Raw genomic sequence first — 14204 nt, 5'->3', positions numbered from 1 at the left:
GCATGATAAAGACGTGGACAGTGTGCTGTATTCATGATGGCACGAGAACTTGCGTACAGTGCTTCAAGCAATTGGTGAGTACCTTGGTGCTGTGTTTTTGCTTATGTAGCCGAATTATGTTTTTAATCTAAGAGTGTATCTGAAAACTTAAGCAAAAATTGAGTAGTATTTAGATATTCTTGCACCAGATACCACTGTGAGAATTGGTTATTAATGATGTGTCTTATTAATGATTATTAATGATGTGAATATAGTAAGCATGGCTTTTGAGCTGAGTGCCTCCAATGTATGAAAAAAGAATGGCCACTGGGCTGCTCCACGACACGTGGAGCAGCCCAGTGTAGCACATTCAGGCTTCATGGAGTGGAGAATGAAGGCAGTAAATAATTTAAGAGTAGAAAACACAGCACAAACCACAGGACCAGGAAGCTGACAGGACACACCGACTCTGATGACACTCTTTGCTTGAAGGGTGTTATAAAGTTGCCTGTCATGTAATACAAGATGGAGGTCGCACAGGACGGGTGTTAAATATGAGCTGATGCAGACACCTTCTGTCATCACGTAGTACTCACTGTAGAATTCGAGCAGGAAGCAAAGGTAACAGCTGAGCATGGCGAGACTCTTGTGTTTTCCTTCACAAGCAATCTGGAATTGCACTTAGAAATCTTTTATGCTTTCGCTTGACATATACATCATTGCTGCATGTGGAGAGGAAAAGTACATACCCTTGATGTCAAGTGACAGTGCACTCACAGGGCCGGTAACAGCTCACTGAATTGTCGTGATATATCTACAGGGCACCTCATGAGAAATTCTCAGGCATCAGAACACAGAGCCCTTGCAGAAATTCTCTCAGTTTGTTGCCACATGGACCTCTTCGTAATCAATGACCCTAAAAGGCGAGCCTTCCTTTAGTGTTACAAAAAAAGGCCTAGGACATGGGTCTCTTTGCTTCTCCATTAGTGTCAAAATGTTTGCTAGCGAGATCTTTCGCCGATATTTAATTATTTCACAAAATGTCAAGAAGGAGACTGAAGCTGCGCCAAGCAGTACCAGTAAAAAACGTATCACGGCTGTTCAAGAAGCAGAAAGACTCATGCCTTCATCCTTCTTTTGCATCAGACACATGAAGACACTTCATCTTTCTGGGTCATCATTTTGAAAAGATTCACATGGCAATGGCCTTTGGTTAAATTTCTGCAAAGAGCCCTTTTTGAAAACTTGAGCATCCGTTCCTCATGAGGCACACTGCAGAGATATTGGAATGCCTTAGTTAGCTCCAACCGGTACGTGTGACTGCATTTTCACTGACATCAGATATTAGTACATTTCCTTGCACGTGCTGAGATAATGAAAACTATGAGTGAAAACATGCGGTTTGGGGGAAGTGCGCTTCCTGGGGCCGTATTCCAAGTTTGTGTCATAATAAAAAGCGCCATAATCTGCCGCAACGGGCACACCTGATTGGTCAAAACGTCGGAAGCGGAAGTGGCGGTTCGGATGCAGCGAAAAGGGTCGAAGAAACCAGACGGTGACGTCAAACATATAGCACACAGTGTACGCAGCAGATGCTCGACAGCCAACATGGCGGCACGCTCTGAAGTAGAGCCTCTCACTTCGAAGTGAACTTGTCGATGTTACTGCGTTTTTCGACCCGGGAACTGGATATAAACTGGGTGCGGGGCTTTCGCTTCGTCTTGTCTTGCCTATAACAAATTAGATGGATGATAAACTCGGCAAGCGTCCGGCCTTTTTCAGATGTTACCAATGTTCCTTGCTCGCTAAGTTGTGCATTGAGTACTATGTACAGAAAGGCACCTGCACTGAATTGTATCTGGCGCCTGTCCTGAGCTACTTTCTATTTGCACAAAATGACAGACAACCGTAAAGACTTTCATGGTCACAGTGCCACCTGGGAAAGCGCATTTTGTCTGCTTCTTTCTGGACCTGTGGTTTTTACTGTTATGAGAAATGAATTTTGGGCAATAAATTATAACGGGTTGGTTCTCAGTGAATGGCTTTTGCAAGCTTCTACGAAAGCCGATTGTTCAATAGCGTATGGTTGAAATGTATTTGTGAAATTTATATTTGGTGTTGTGGGACTACTAAATGAGGATTTTTTTATGCTTTTCAGATGGATCCAACAGATATATTGTTACGGTGTGGGATGCCACGGGGTGGCCACGGGCCCGCCCAGAGAAATATAGCAGCAGTACGGAGGAGAGCCGGCGAAGCACGACCGGCGGCGGCCAAGCTTTCTTCTTCTATCTCCCTCGTGCTAGAGCCGCGCGCTCGCCGCTCGCGCTCGCTCTCCGCCTCTTCTTTTATTCCCGTATCACCTTTCCACCGGGGGGGGGGGGGGTGGGGGGGGGGTAAGGGGGGGGGGGCGGAGAAGTCAGGCCGTGCTTTGATGCAGGGTTTCCTGGGGCGATGCAATGTGGGCTCGCAGATAGGAAACGGTCACACTCTTCGTTGAATTCGAAGTGTGTGAGCTGGGCGAAGGTGTCTGCAGTCGCCGAAGAAGGTCCCACACCGGTTAGGCTAACTTCAGGGAGTTTTATACATATTGAGCGGCGATCCGTTTATGGGACTGCATTGCGTGGGGAAGGCATGGAGCCAGCAGGCGACGACGGCACTGATGAGGACCCGGTAGCTAAGTCGGAGTCACCGCAGGCGCCGTAGACATATCGCTTCATGTTTGAAACATGCTCTGGGAAAATGTGGTGCACACCGCATGGTCGATGCTCTGGCAGGTCTTCGAGGCGGTATGTCACGGGGCCGAGTCGGGCAACGACACGGTAAGGGCCGCGGTATCGGGGCAAGAGCTTTGCGGCACGGCCAGTCGCACGGATGGTGCGGCGAACGAGGACCAAGTCACCGGGCCGGAAGGGGGGATGTGGTGGTGCTGCCGCGTTGGCCGCTTGCACACGCGCGTGAGCCGTGAGGAGGTTGCGCTGGGCGTCGAGGCGGGCGGAATGAAGTCGTTGAGCAGATTCAGTTGGTGACGCAGTAGGATGGGGAAGGCCCAACTGCGCGTCGAGAGGGATGGAGGGCGTTCTGCCAAAGACGACTGAGAACGGCATCACATGCGTTGTTTCTTGCGCTGCAGTGTTGACTGCAAAAGCTGCAGCAGAAACAAAACGATCCCAGTTTGTGTGGGACGGAGCGACGTAGGATGCGAGTATATCCGTGAGGGTACGGTTAACACGCTCCACGAGGCCATTGCACTGCGGATGATTGACGGATGTAGTGGAATGCGCAATGCCGAAGGAGCGGAGGGCTCGCTCGAATTCATGGGACATAAAGCAGCTCCCACGGTCCGTGATGAGGCGCCGGGGAACACCGTGCCGAAGAACGAGATGCTGTTCCACAAACGCGACGGCATGAGCGGACGACGTGTCTGGAACGGGCAGTGCTTCGACCCACTTGGAGAAGTAGTCGATCGCAACCAGGACATACCGGTTGCCGGCACGCGTCTTCGGAAACGGGCCCAAATGATCCAGTCCAACCAGCTCGAAAGGTGAACTTGGTGGCGAAAAAGCCTGCGGGGGTGGCTTGGTTACACCTGTGGACGGTTTTCTGTACTGGCATGTCTGGCAGGACGCCACGTGTTCCTTGACATCTCTGGACATATTAGGCCACCAAAACCGCTCCGACACTCGTGCGTAGGTCTTGCCGCGACCAAGGTGACCAGCCGTGGGAGCGTCGTGTAAGCCGCGCAAGATTTGCGACCGCAGTGTTGCCGGCACAACTGGCAACCAGACGGGTGGTCGACCACGGAGCCGCTTCACATGACACAAGAGGTCGTCCTTCATTCGATAGACCCGGCGTAGTTGGCGGAGGCCTGCGCCGGCGGCGGTGCCAAGGGAGTGGATTATGGCAGCAATGGCGGGATCTTGCGTTTGTGCAGTCTTCAGGTCCGTCAAAGCCGTCACGGAACAAGGGTGGCGAGAAAGGAAATCGGCATCTTGATGGGCAGAGCCGCGCCGATGCACTATTGTGAAATTGTACTCTTGAAGTTGCAGGGACCAGCGTGCAATCTTGGCATTCAAATGTTTGGCGGACTGCAGCCAAGTGAGAGCGCTATTGTCCGTGACTATGGTGAAGTGACGGCCATACAGGTAGGGACGGAACTTCTCGACGGCCCAGACAACGGCGAGGCACTCGAGTTCTGAAGAGTGGCGGCGGCGCTCAACGTCGGAAAGCTGGCAGCTGGCATAAGCTAGGACTTTGTGGTCACCAGACTCGTCTTCTTGCAGGAGGACAGCGCCGAGCCCATCTTGGCTGGCATCCGTGTGGAGGACGATGGGGGCCGATTCGTCGTAATGGGCCAATGTAGGAGGCTCGAGGAGGGCGTGCTTGACGTCAAGAAACGCGAGCTGTTGGGCCTGCGTCCAACTCCACGGTGCATTCTTCTTCAGCAGGGCGGTCAATGGAGCACTGCGCTTGGCAAAGTCCGGAATGAAACGACGGAAATACGAAGCAAATCCAAGGAAACTTTTGAGCTCCTTGGCGGTGGTGGGAGCTTCGTAAGCTGTAAGCGCTTTTAGCTTTTCAGGGTCGGGACGGATGCCATGCCGGCTCACAACGTGACCCAAGTACGTCACCTCCGCGAAACCGAAGAAACATTTTTTTGGTTTTAAGCGAAGCCTAGCAGAGGTAAGGGCATCGAGGACGAGTTTGAGGCGTCTCTGGTGTTCTTCAAATGTAGCCGCGTAGACAATTACGTCATCCAGGTAGACCAACGCCATAGTCCACTTCAAATGGCCTAAGACTCGGTCCATGAGACGCTGGAAGGTGGCTGGAGCGTTCGAGAGACCGAAGGGCATACGGTTGAACTGGTAAAGGCCGTCGGGAGTCACGAAAGCAGTCTTTTCCGCATCATCGGGGTGAACAGGCACCTGCCAGTAGCCCGAGAGCAGATCTAGCGTGGAAAAATAACGGGCCCCCTTCAGGCGGTCAAGCACATCGTCGAGGCGAGGCAGCGGGTACACGTCGCAATTAGTAATAGCATTTAGCTTCCGATTGTCAACGCAGAAGCGGAGTGTTCCACGGGGTGGCCACGGGCCCGCCCAGAGAAATATAGCAGCAGTACGGAGGAGAGCCGGCGAAGCACGACCGGCGGCGGCCAAGCTTTCTCGTTCTGTTCATCGACTTCCTTGTAAACCCATTCCCCTCATGTACTAATTCTGTTCGGAACCTGGCAGTGAATAAAAAAAATGAATAGGGGAGCGGCGAAGGCGGAGTCCTCAGTGCCCCAGGCATTCCCGTATGGAGCCCATGCGGTCGCTGTCCTGGCACTCGAAGACGTCGTAGAACCGGGGCACGTTGGACACGCCCAGCAGACAGGCGGCGTGCAGCGTCACCTCTTCCAGCTCGCCGGGTGCGTCCCGCGCCTTGCACAGAGGCAGGCAGGCGCGCTTGAAGAAGAGGGCGCTCGTGGCGCGGGCGCGTTGGGGCGAGGTAGCCACGGAGGGCGGGTCCAGCCGGGACTTCTCCGAATAGCTCAGCTCGAAGGCGTCCGGTGCCAGAAAGGCCCCGTCGAACTGGAAGCCCAGCAGCTGCCCGTGGAAAGGCGGGGACAGGCTAGCGTAGCAGTTCTGTATGCGCTTGTACCTAGCCATTGTCTCCTGGCTCCACGGATATCCTCTGGCGTCAGCACTGTCGTTGAACTCAGCCACCGAAGACGCGACTCCGAGAATATGTTGTGCCATTGCGATTCCGAGGACGGCTAGATTGATGTATTTCTCCTCCAGACCTGGATAGAACAGAGGGGGTACACCGAAAGCGTGCGGTACGATCAGCGTAGTTGACGCGCTGTCAACGACTAGAGATGCGCCCTGGAGCAAATCCTGGTGGCGAGTCCAGTCGGCGTCCAGTGTGTTCTCGCAAGAGACTCCATCGTCGTTCCTGGTCTGCAGGACCACCTTGTTCCGGACGAAGTCCGTGGCCGTCAGGACCAGGCTGGCATTGCGCTGGAAGCAGAGCTCCCAGTGGTCGCCCAAGGCTGTTCCGGGCGGAAACAAAGCCATCCCGACCGTGTCCAGCTTGTTCGCCAAGACCATCCTGTCTTCGCGCGTCATCCACTCTCTCGCGAGGACCTGCTCCTTGGCTCCCTTCTGCATGGAGCCAAAGTAGCCGTCTATCTCCCACTGCGACTCTTCGGACACTGACAGCAGACGCGTGAGGAGCGGAAGCCAGGCGCTCCCGAAAACCGTCGACGTCTCCTTGAGGCATAGCACCCGCAGTCCACCTTCCGGCTCTGAAAGCTTGTGGTCGTACCTCACGACGTGGGCCAGGAGTAGAGCCATCAAGTACAGAGGCCTCGCTGCCGAAGTCGTCTCGACGAGGACGAGCGTCAGGTCTTTGCAGATGGCGCCGAACTGACGCGCTTCTACGAAAGCGACGTCTGGCGCTACCCGGAGCTGTGCCAAGACGTCGACCCATGTCGGCCCGGACAGGCTTCCGCAGGTCAGTTCTTCTAACTTTCCTTGTCTCGGCGCCTCTGTCGACGTGTTTCGCGATCTCTCGCTGTCCAGGATGGCAACCTGCTCAAGCACGCTGCTGGTCACGTTTTCGTGTGCTGCGGCAACCAATAGGCTCCGGAGGTACTGCCTAAGGGTGTCTACGTTAGCGTGGTCTGCGCCAGTGCGCTGCGCGAAAGAGGGCGGCCTGTCTATGATGTAGTGGGTCTCGTTTCTTGTTGTCCGGGAAGTGATCTTTAAGAGCGAATGGAAGCGGTAGACGAAGGAGAGGCGAAGAATGTCAGCAAAGAACGCCTCTGGAGCAGTCTCTTTCATCCAGGTTTGCGGGGATATGTCCAGTTCCTTGAACAGCGAAGTCGCGGCTGCTACGAGGTCGGCCGGGCGTCCGTAGAAGTCCAGGCAGGAGCGGTAGAGCAGCGAGGCGGCTCGTTCGGCTGCGCCTCCTTGGCGCTCTCGCACCAGGGCGGCGTGGCGGGTCTCGCTGAAGTTGTGCGCGACTTCCGCCATGAAGGAGCGGAGCGGCGGGGACGTCCGCTGCCAGTGGCCGCAAACGTGCCGGTAGAAGTCGTCGCACGGGCTCACGCTGGGGTCCACCACGCTCTCCAAGTACGCGGCCACCTGGCGGCACACGTTGCTGACACAGGCGAGGTCGATCATCTCGTCGGTGTGCAGGAGCTTGATGACCACCAGTGTGAGGATGATAGAGCACACTGCAGACGCGGCCACGATGAGCAGCACCGACTGACGGCGGAACACCAGGGCAGCATCGTCTGACCTATAGTTGTGTTGTCCGCTAGAGCTTCTTCGGCGTTCTGGGGAAATCAGTTCCACGGTTTTTCCTCCAATGGAAAGCAATGCCACAAGCGCAGGCCCGTACTGTCCCGGCGAAACAGCACCCCCGCTGGACTGGGTGCGCTCTTCTTGCGGCTTGTTTTCTGGCTCGGCTCGGCTGCGCGCGTTCTTCTCTGGCACGATGGTGGTATCAATCCTGGCGACATCCTTGGCAATGCCTTTGGCCCCCTCGCTGTCCGGCGCTTTCACTTTGTCGCCCCCAGTCTCGGGCTCCTCAGGAGAGTGGGCCTGCTCCTCGATGCTGATTTCAGGGTTGAGCATGGGTGACGTGAATCCTGAACTTGCTGGTGTTTCACAATCAGGTGACTGTGTTTCTTGGTCTGCGGGCGGTGTTTCCAGCTCTTGTTGGGGGGTCGCGGGCCTGGAGGTCTTCTTCCTCTTGCGCGGCGCATTCTTCTTGGAGCGCTTCTTGGGCTTCGCGGGGTCCACGCTGGACATTCCCGTCGTTGGGCGACCAACCTGTCAGTGGCGGCACTGTGTGAAAGCGGAGGACCGGAGTCGACAACCCTCGTCGCAAAAATCTGCTCCTTCTGCTTCTTCGCAGCGCCGCCTCGTGGTAACTAGCGCTTCTCTTCGTCTTCTTCCCTGCGGTCCAAAGTTAAATTCTTCCCATGATAGGATCGCCGGCACTGGAGGGTGGCGAGGCGGGGCTTCAGGTTGCAGAGACGCCACTGGTGACCCGGGGTCCAAAACTGAGGCTGTACCCAATTGCGTGCCGGGAGTCAGCACGAGAGGTACGCTGCTGATGTTGAGTATAAATACGTGGGCCTCTCCTTTGAGCACAGGCAGAAGGCTTCGAGGGGAGGTCATCTGACGGGCTGGAGCTGAACACCGGATGGGTTCGAACAGCACGTCTGCTGTGACCGGACTGTCAAGCTTGGCATACACCCACGTTGCCGCACCCGGTGGCAGGGTCACGGCGGACGCCACAGTCATGGTAGTGACGTCGAACGGCTTGACTCGACACGGCCACTTCGTCGCGAGGTCACGCAGAGATGCTGAGGCACGCTTGGTCGCCGACACCAGGGACTGCCACAGGGCGACACCGAGGCTGGAAACCCGGCTAAGCCAGCCCGGCCCACAGAGAGTTCGGCTCGCCCGTGGTTTGGTTCTAGTAAAATTAAGGACGACTCCGGCTTGCTGGCACCACCCGCACCCGAGGACCACTGGCCAAATAGGGCTGTCTGCGACAACAAACTCGGTGGAGATGGTATTTCCGAGTGCTGTCAGGTTGACGACGACACGTCCGACTTGATCCACAGGGGTGCCGTTAAAAGCTAAGAGCCGGGTTTTGGAGGCTGGCAGAAGCAGGTGGGGCGCGTTAGCAACAAACGATTTGTGCAGTACATTGACAGCCGCTCCAGTGTCAACCAAGGCCTTTACGTGCCGGTCAAGCAGGGCGACGTCGACGAGCACGTAAGGAGCATCAGTGGTAATCGGAGCCGACGAAAGGAGGGGACGCGGAGAACGAAGGAGTGTGGGGACGGACTTGGCGGAACTCCGGGGGCACCGTTCCGCCAAATCGTTTCCCGACGTTGGAGGGCCGGCACAGTCCCTCGCGTAGTGTCCCCGCAGGCCGCAGCGGAAGCAGGTCATGCGGACGTCGTTACGCAGGCGTCAGATAGAGGCCGCAGTTGGGGCTGCGGACCGAGGAGCCTGCACCCGGACGCTGCGCTCGGCAGACGGTGGCGACCCCCGCGTGGCCAGCAAAGTCAATTCCGCCTCGATGGCGAGCGCCATGGCGGCGCGGACGGAATCAGGACGGCCAGAGCGGACCAAGCGCTGCACCTCGGGGAGTCGGATGGCGTCGACAAACGCCTCGGTGCCGACCAGGGCCACGGCGTTCTGAGGCGCTCCCGGCAGCGACTGCAGAGCTAGGCGCTCAATGGCGGCGGCGAGGTCCTGGTACGTCTCCCCGGGCTCTTGACGGCGGGCTCGCAGGCGGTGGTACTGCACACGGGGTTGACCTGAGGCACCATAGTGGTCGGCGAGGAGGCCCGCCAGAACAGTGTAAGAGCCCAGCTGGTCGGGCGGCACGTTCTGCAGCAGCTCGGTGGCGCGGCCCCTCAGTTTTGCAACGAGCATCCATGCCTTCATTTGCTCGTCCCAGCCTCTCGCCGCCGCAATACCGTCCAGCTGGATGCGGTAAGCATCCCACGAGATGGTGCCGTCAAATGTGGGCAATTCCACAACGTCCAACGAACACTGCGGCGAGGACGCACCCGCGCCGAGCACGCCATTGGCGGCCACGACCGCAGGCCCAGCGACGGCAGAGCCGTAAACAGCGGCGGCGGGGACGCCCAAAGGCACCTGACCTGTGCTCGGCTCGGCTGGCACCAGGCGACGGAGTTCGCGCCGGAGAGCTTCCATCTCCCCAGCCTGGGCAGTCAGACGGGCCTCCCATGCGTCCATCCGTTGGGTGACTGTATCCAGGAGGCGCTCAACACCGGCGTCCGGCTGCTGCGAAGAGCCGAGCCCCTCCGAGCGCCTAGGTCTAGCGGCGCCGGCCGCCGCGTCGTCGGCGCTATCGGCTGGTGGTGGACTCCTGTCGTCTGGCACGTCGGGTGCTTGACTCTGGGAGCGGGTGAGCGGCATGATCCCACCGCTGCCACCAAAATGTTACGGTGTGGGATGCCACGGGGTGGCCACGGGCCCGCCCAGAGAAATATAGCAGCAGTATGGAGGAGAGCCGGCGAAGCACCACCGGCGGCGGCCAAGCTTTCTCGTTCTATCTCCCTCGTGCTAGAGCCGCGCGCTCGCCGCTCGCGCTCGCTTTCCGCCTCTTCTTTTATTCCCGTATCAATATGCAGATGTACAATGTGTGTAGTTTGCCATGAAAACAAAACGTATGTACTTGTACACACCCAAACACTTACCACTCTTTCATTCTAAGCTGCATTCTTTATACGTATGCAATACATAATTTGCGTAAAGGAAAGCCTTGTACATAATACTTATTTCTTCGGCACCTGGACGGCTATATCTGCAGTGAACATTGTGGGCAGAAGCTATATGAAGATGCATATTCATGTACTACAGAAAGTACATAATTACAATTCAGAATTTCCGCTCTAGATGAAATGACTTCTGAGTGAACGGAGGACGTATGCATACACATTGCGGAAACTCCAATACGAACAAAGCAGAAGCATTCGTTATGAAAAAACGATTTCGGTCTCGTGCATAGCATGGCGTAACTTTCCGTTACCAAAAATGTGAGTCGTCATACGGAGTCTCTGTTTCTGACATTTAGTCCGTACCTAATGTTGCGGAAAACCCCCTGGCAACGCATTACCAGCGGGTTTCTCTGTACTGCGGAGCATTTTTTTTACAGTGCACGTCCGCATTCCTTAAAAGTCTTCAGAACGTCGACCAGACTTCTAGGCAAACTGCCTGTTCGGGTGAACACCAAGTAATCGTCGACATACCGAAAGATTCTGACAACTACCCCATCCAATGCCTTTTCAATTTCCCTATCAACCCTGCTTAAAAAGATGTCGGCTAACACAGGTGCCACCCTAGAGCCTATGCAAACCCCCGACGCTTGTACAAAAGCCTTTCCCTCCCAATCAACCACTGTTGCAGATAGATAGAAGGACAAGATTTCTAAAAAACTGTTAACCGAGACACCGCACCCATCAATAAAAGCACTTTCATCATTGTCCTTTGTTATGCACATCTTCACAGCTTCCATGAGTTCACAATGTGGCAAGGAATAATAAAGGTCCACCACGTCAATGCTGAAAAACATGCAGTTACCGGGGTTATCCGTTTTGAGAAAATCGACCAGCAAGTCCGAATTGGGAATCACAAACGGGTCCGGAATGCACAAAGAAGCCAGTTGCCTCTGAGGATACCCTGACACGACATGCTGCCAAGTCCCCCATTCAGAGACGATGGAACGAAAAGGATAGCCTGGCTTGTGCGTCTTAGGGGTGAAAAAGACTCCGAGCTGCTGACCAGTTGACTTGTTGGCTGCTTCAGCCAGGCTTGTTCAAGTTGTGGCCTCTTAGAAGTTGCACTGCCTGCCCTTTCACCTTCGAAGCTTTGAAGGCAACCTGTCTGAAGTTCTTCTGCAGGGCTTCGGGCGCTTTCTCGTCAAAGGCCCCCGCTGGAAGGACTACAAAGCATCCCTCCAGCTGTCAGCAACTTCAGACTGCTTCCAGCCAGGAATTCAATGGCATTGTTCATGCTCCCGCTGTTCCGCTGCTTACCATGGGTTCTCTCCAGCACGTCTACGCAATCCACGGTGCAACGGGGGCGCATGTCCTCTGGTGCCAAGCGAACAATGTTCCTCGAACACGCCACCTTCTCTGCGGGCCTCAGACGTGGCTCAAAGGCGAGCTTCGGTCCCATCCGCAACACCTTTTTGTGTCTTTCCGGTATCTCCTGGTCGCTGAGGTCGATGAACCTTCCTTGTCCAACGTTAGCCTGTTTCCTTTTAGGCAGTGTTGGCCGAACAGCGTTCCATATGAATTCCGTGACGCTTTCAGAAGTTGCACACCACTCCCGAAAATCCCGTTCACGCTTGCAGGCCACCCTTAGCTGGTCCTTGAAGATTCGCGCCTGCCGCCACAACTCGGACTTTTATATCTTGCACAACCTTCTCGTGTGACTGCTTGAAGGCTCAAAGAACCCGCCCACGGCTAGCACTTCTTGGGGACAAGAGGCATGTCTAATGTGCCAAGAAAGGACCCTGGCCCTACACACGCAAATGGCAAACAGGGACACTAAGACGGAGGGGTTAGATAGATCAAAACTACTACAGAAGTTAGAGCCCAATGTACTAGAAATAACGTTCAGCAAGGCGGAAATTTGGGGGAGTTGGTAAGTGTTCATTTCACTCTCAGCGCAACACGAATGGGACACAAGACGAAGGACTAGCACAAACAGGCGCTGACTATCAACTGGTTTTTTATTGAAGAACGAAAAGCGTATAAATACAAACAGTGAACTACTCATCAACCAACAAAAGTTATCTGGAAGGCACGTGGGAGGTCAGATAGCTCAATTCCCTCTCGGATAACGTTATGGAAGGGCTGCTGATACATTTTGTGCCGTTGTGGTGAATATAAAAAGCTTCCATTACCTCGCGTGTTAATTAATTGTTATGTCGGAACAGGATGCACGTGTTCTTGTAATCGGGAACACATTGGCACTTTTTGTACTGGAAAGACGCCTGGGCAAAGGGGTCCCCTTTAGTTCTCCTTTCTGCATTATCCTTTTCATGCCTGCATTGGCACTGCCTGTTGTGGGAGCCTGTGTGAGACAGGCGGTCATTTTTCATGGTGTTTTCATGCTCCATCAAGCGTTTGTTAACGCACCTGCCAGTCTGGCCAAAACGGGCATTTTAGGCATTTAGTACTTTCAGCTCCCATTCTGGGCAAACTCGCGCACACTGTCCATGCACCGCAGTGCTCCAGGCAGAGAACATGAGCTAGAACTGCTAGAACCTGAAGCGAACATTTCCGTCCACGCGCTGAATTTGGAACCGGTGTGCCGTGAGTGAAAGCATGCTGTGCGGGCCGTGGGAACGCCAAGAGGAGCCGAAGGTGGACCGGAGAAACATTTGTCGAGCATTTCGATCAAACACTGCAGTCCGCATTCGGCCCCCTTTTCAGTATGTGTTGCTCTCAATCACCGCATGCGTTTTGTTGATTCATTTAATTTTATGAAAAGCAATGCTAGAGGCCTCTACTCAGTTTCATACATCACGTGCGTGCAACGCTGTCAAAGCTAGCGCTCTTGTTTGTGCTGTCTGCATCTGCGACCAAAAATTAGTGCATTGCTTATGGTAAGCAAAACATAGTAAATGTTTTGCCTGCAGGCCTATTACATAATACATTTGTTATGAGCTTGATTAAATGCATTAGTATTGCCGATGACATGCCATCGCTTTCCCGTGCCTTAGACCACTCAGCCACAGAACACGCGCGGAGTAACTCGCCTCCCTTTAATTTCCCATGCGGACTATTTCAGTACCGTTCACACAGTTGCATCTGATGTATGAAACAGACTTTAGGGGCATTATGCCTATCAAATACATAACACCGCACCCTCCAGCCCCTCTACTGCCTCTCTGAGCCACTCCACCACGAATCCCCTGGCAATGTCCCTGCGCGGGCCTTCAAAGGCGTCACTTGGCGGTGAGGCGAAGGTTGCTTGGGTTACATGCCAGCACAGCACGTAAGCCGAGCGGCCTCATCGCTCGAATGCAGCGGCATCAGGATTACACGCGTGCAGATGGGAGGCTGAGAAGGCATGCGCCACAGCTTGCAGGTAAACATCAGACACGGCGCATCCATGAAACAGTACCTAACACTGCCAGAGTCCATGCCACAGATCCATGTTACGCGTGTTCGCACGAACACTACCGTACAACCGCACGATTCTTGTCCCGTGTCAACAATACTGCCGCTGAATGTGTTGAACTAGAGAAGGAACCCCACCCGAAGGCAACATCCCAACTTGTTGGGAGCATTCCGGGAGACCTGTTTGAGAAGGGGTCAGACTAGAATGTGCTAGCTACGCATTGCCTGCCATTCACTTCATGCTCCCCTCCACTTTCAACGACGGCATAGGCTACATTTTTTTTAATATTTTGCCACCATCAAAATACAGCCGCTGGAGTGAAAGCGAAAAAAAAATGGTAAGCCAATTCATGTTAACATTTTAGTATGAAGAAATATATAATATTTGATCATTTTTTATTTTCCATAACTGGCAACTGTTGGCAATCACTGTGTATGCTGCTCTGATGCTGCAAATACGGTTTATGGGGGTTTTACATCCCAGAGCGACTCAGGCTATGAGGGATGCCGTAGTGAAGGTCTCCGGAAATTTTGACCACATGGGGCTCTCTTT

The 14204-nt window shown here is 54.5% G+C and overlaps 2 protein-coding genes across 6 annotated transcripts in view; both read right to left on the bottom strand.

Annotated features, from left to right (window-relative positions):
- Nucleotides 1-14204, bottom strand: part of LOC144132323 (uncharacterized) — a 229274-nt gene that overhangs the window by 132253 nt on the left and 82817 nt on the right. The window lies entirely within an intron of this gene.
- LOC144132316 (uncharacterized) lies at nt 5222-7801 on the bottom strand. The gene has a single exon (XM_077664636.1). The coding sequence runs from the start codon at nt 7776-7778 to the stop codon at nt 5253-5255; it is 2526 nt and encodes an 841-aa protein (XP_077520762.1). The 5' UTR covers nt 7779-7801; the 3' UTR covers nt 5222-5252.

Source organism: Amblyomma americanum, chromosome 5 (genome assembly GCF_052857255.1).
Source record: "Amblyomma americanum isolate KBUSLIRL-KWMA chromosome 5, ASM5285725v1, whole genome shotgun sequence".
Taxonomy (NCBI): domain Eukaryota; kingdom Metazoa; phylum Arthropoda; class Arachnida; order Ixodida; family Ixodidae; genus Amblyomma; species Amblyomma americanum.
This window is presented reverse-complemented; position numbering and strand designations above follow the sequence as displayed.

Coding starts and splice junctions, on each gene's coding strand:
- LOC144132316 (XM_077664636.1), bottom strand. CDS start 7,778: ATGTCCAGCGTGGACCCCGCGAAGCCCAAGAAGCGCTCCAAGAAGAAT.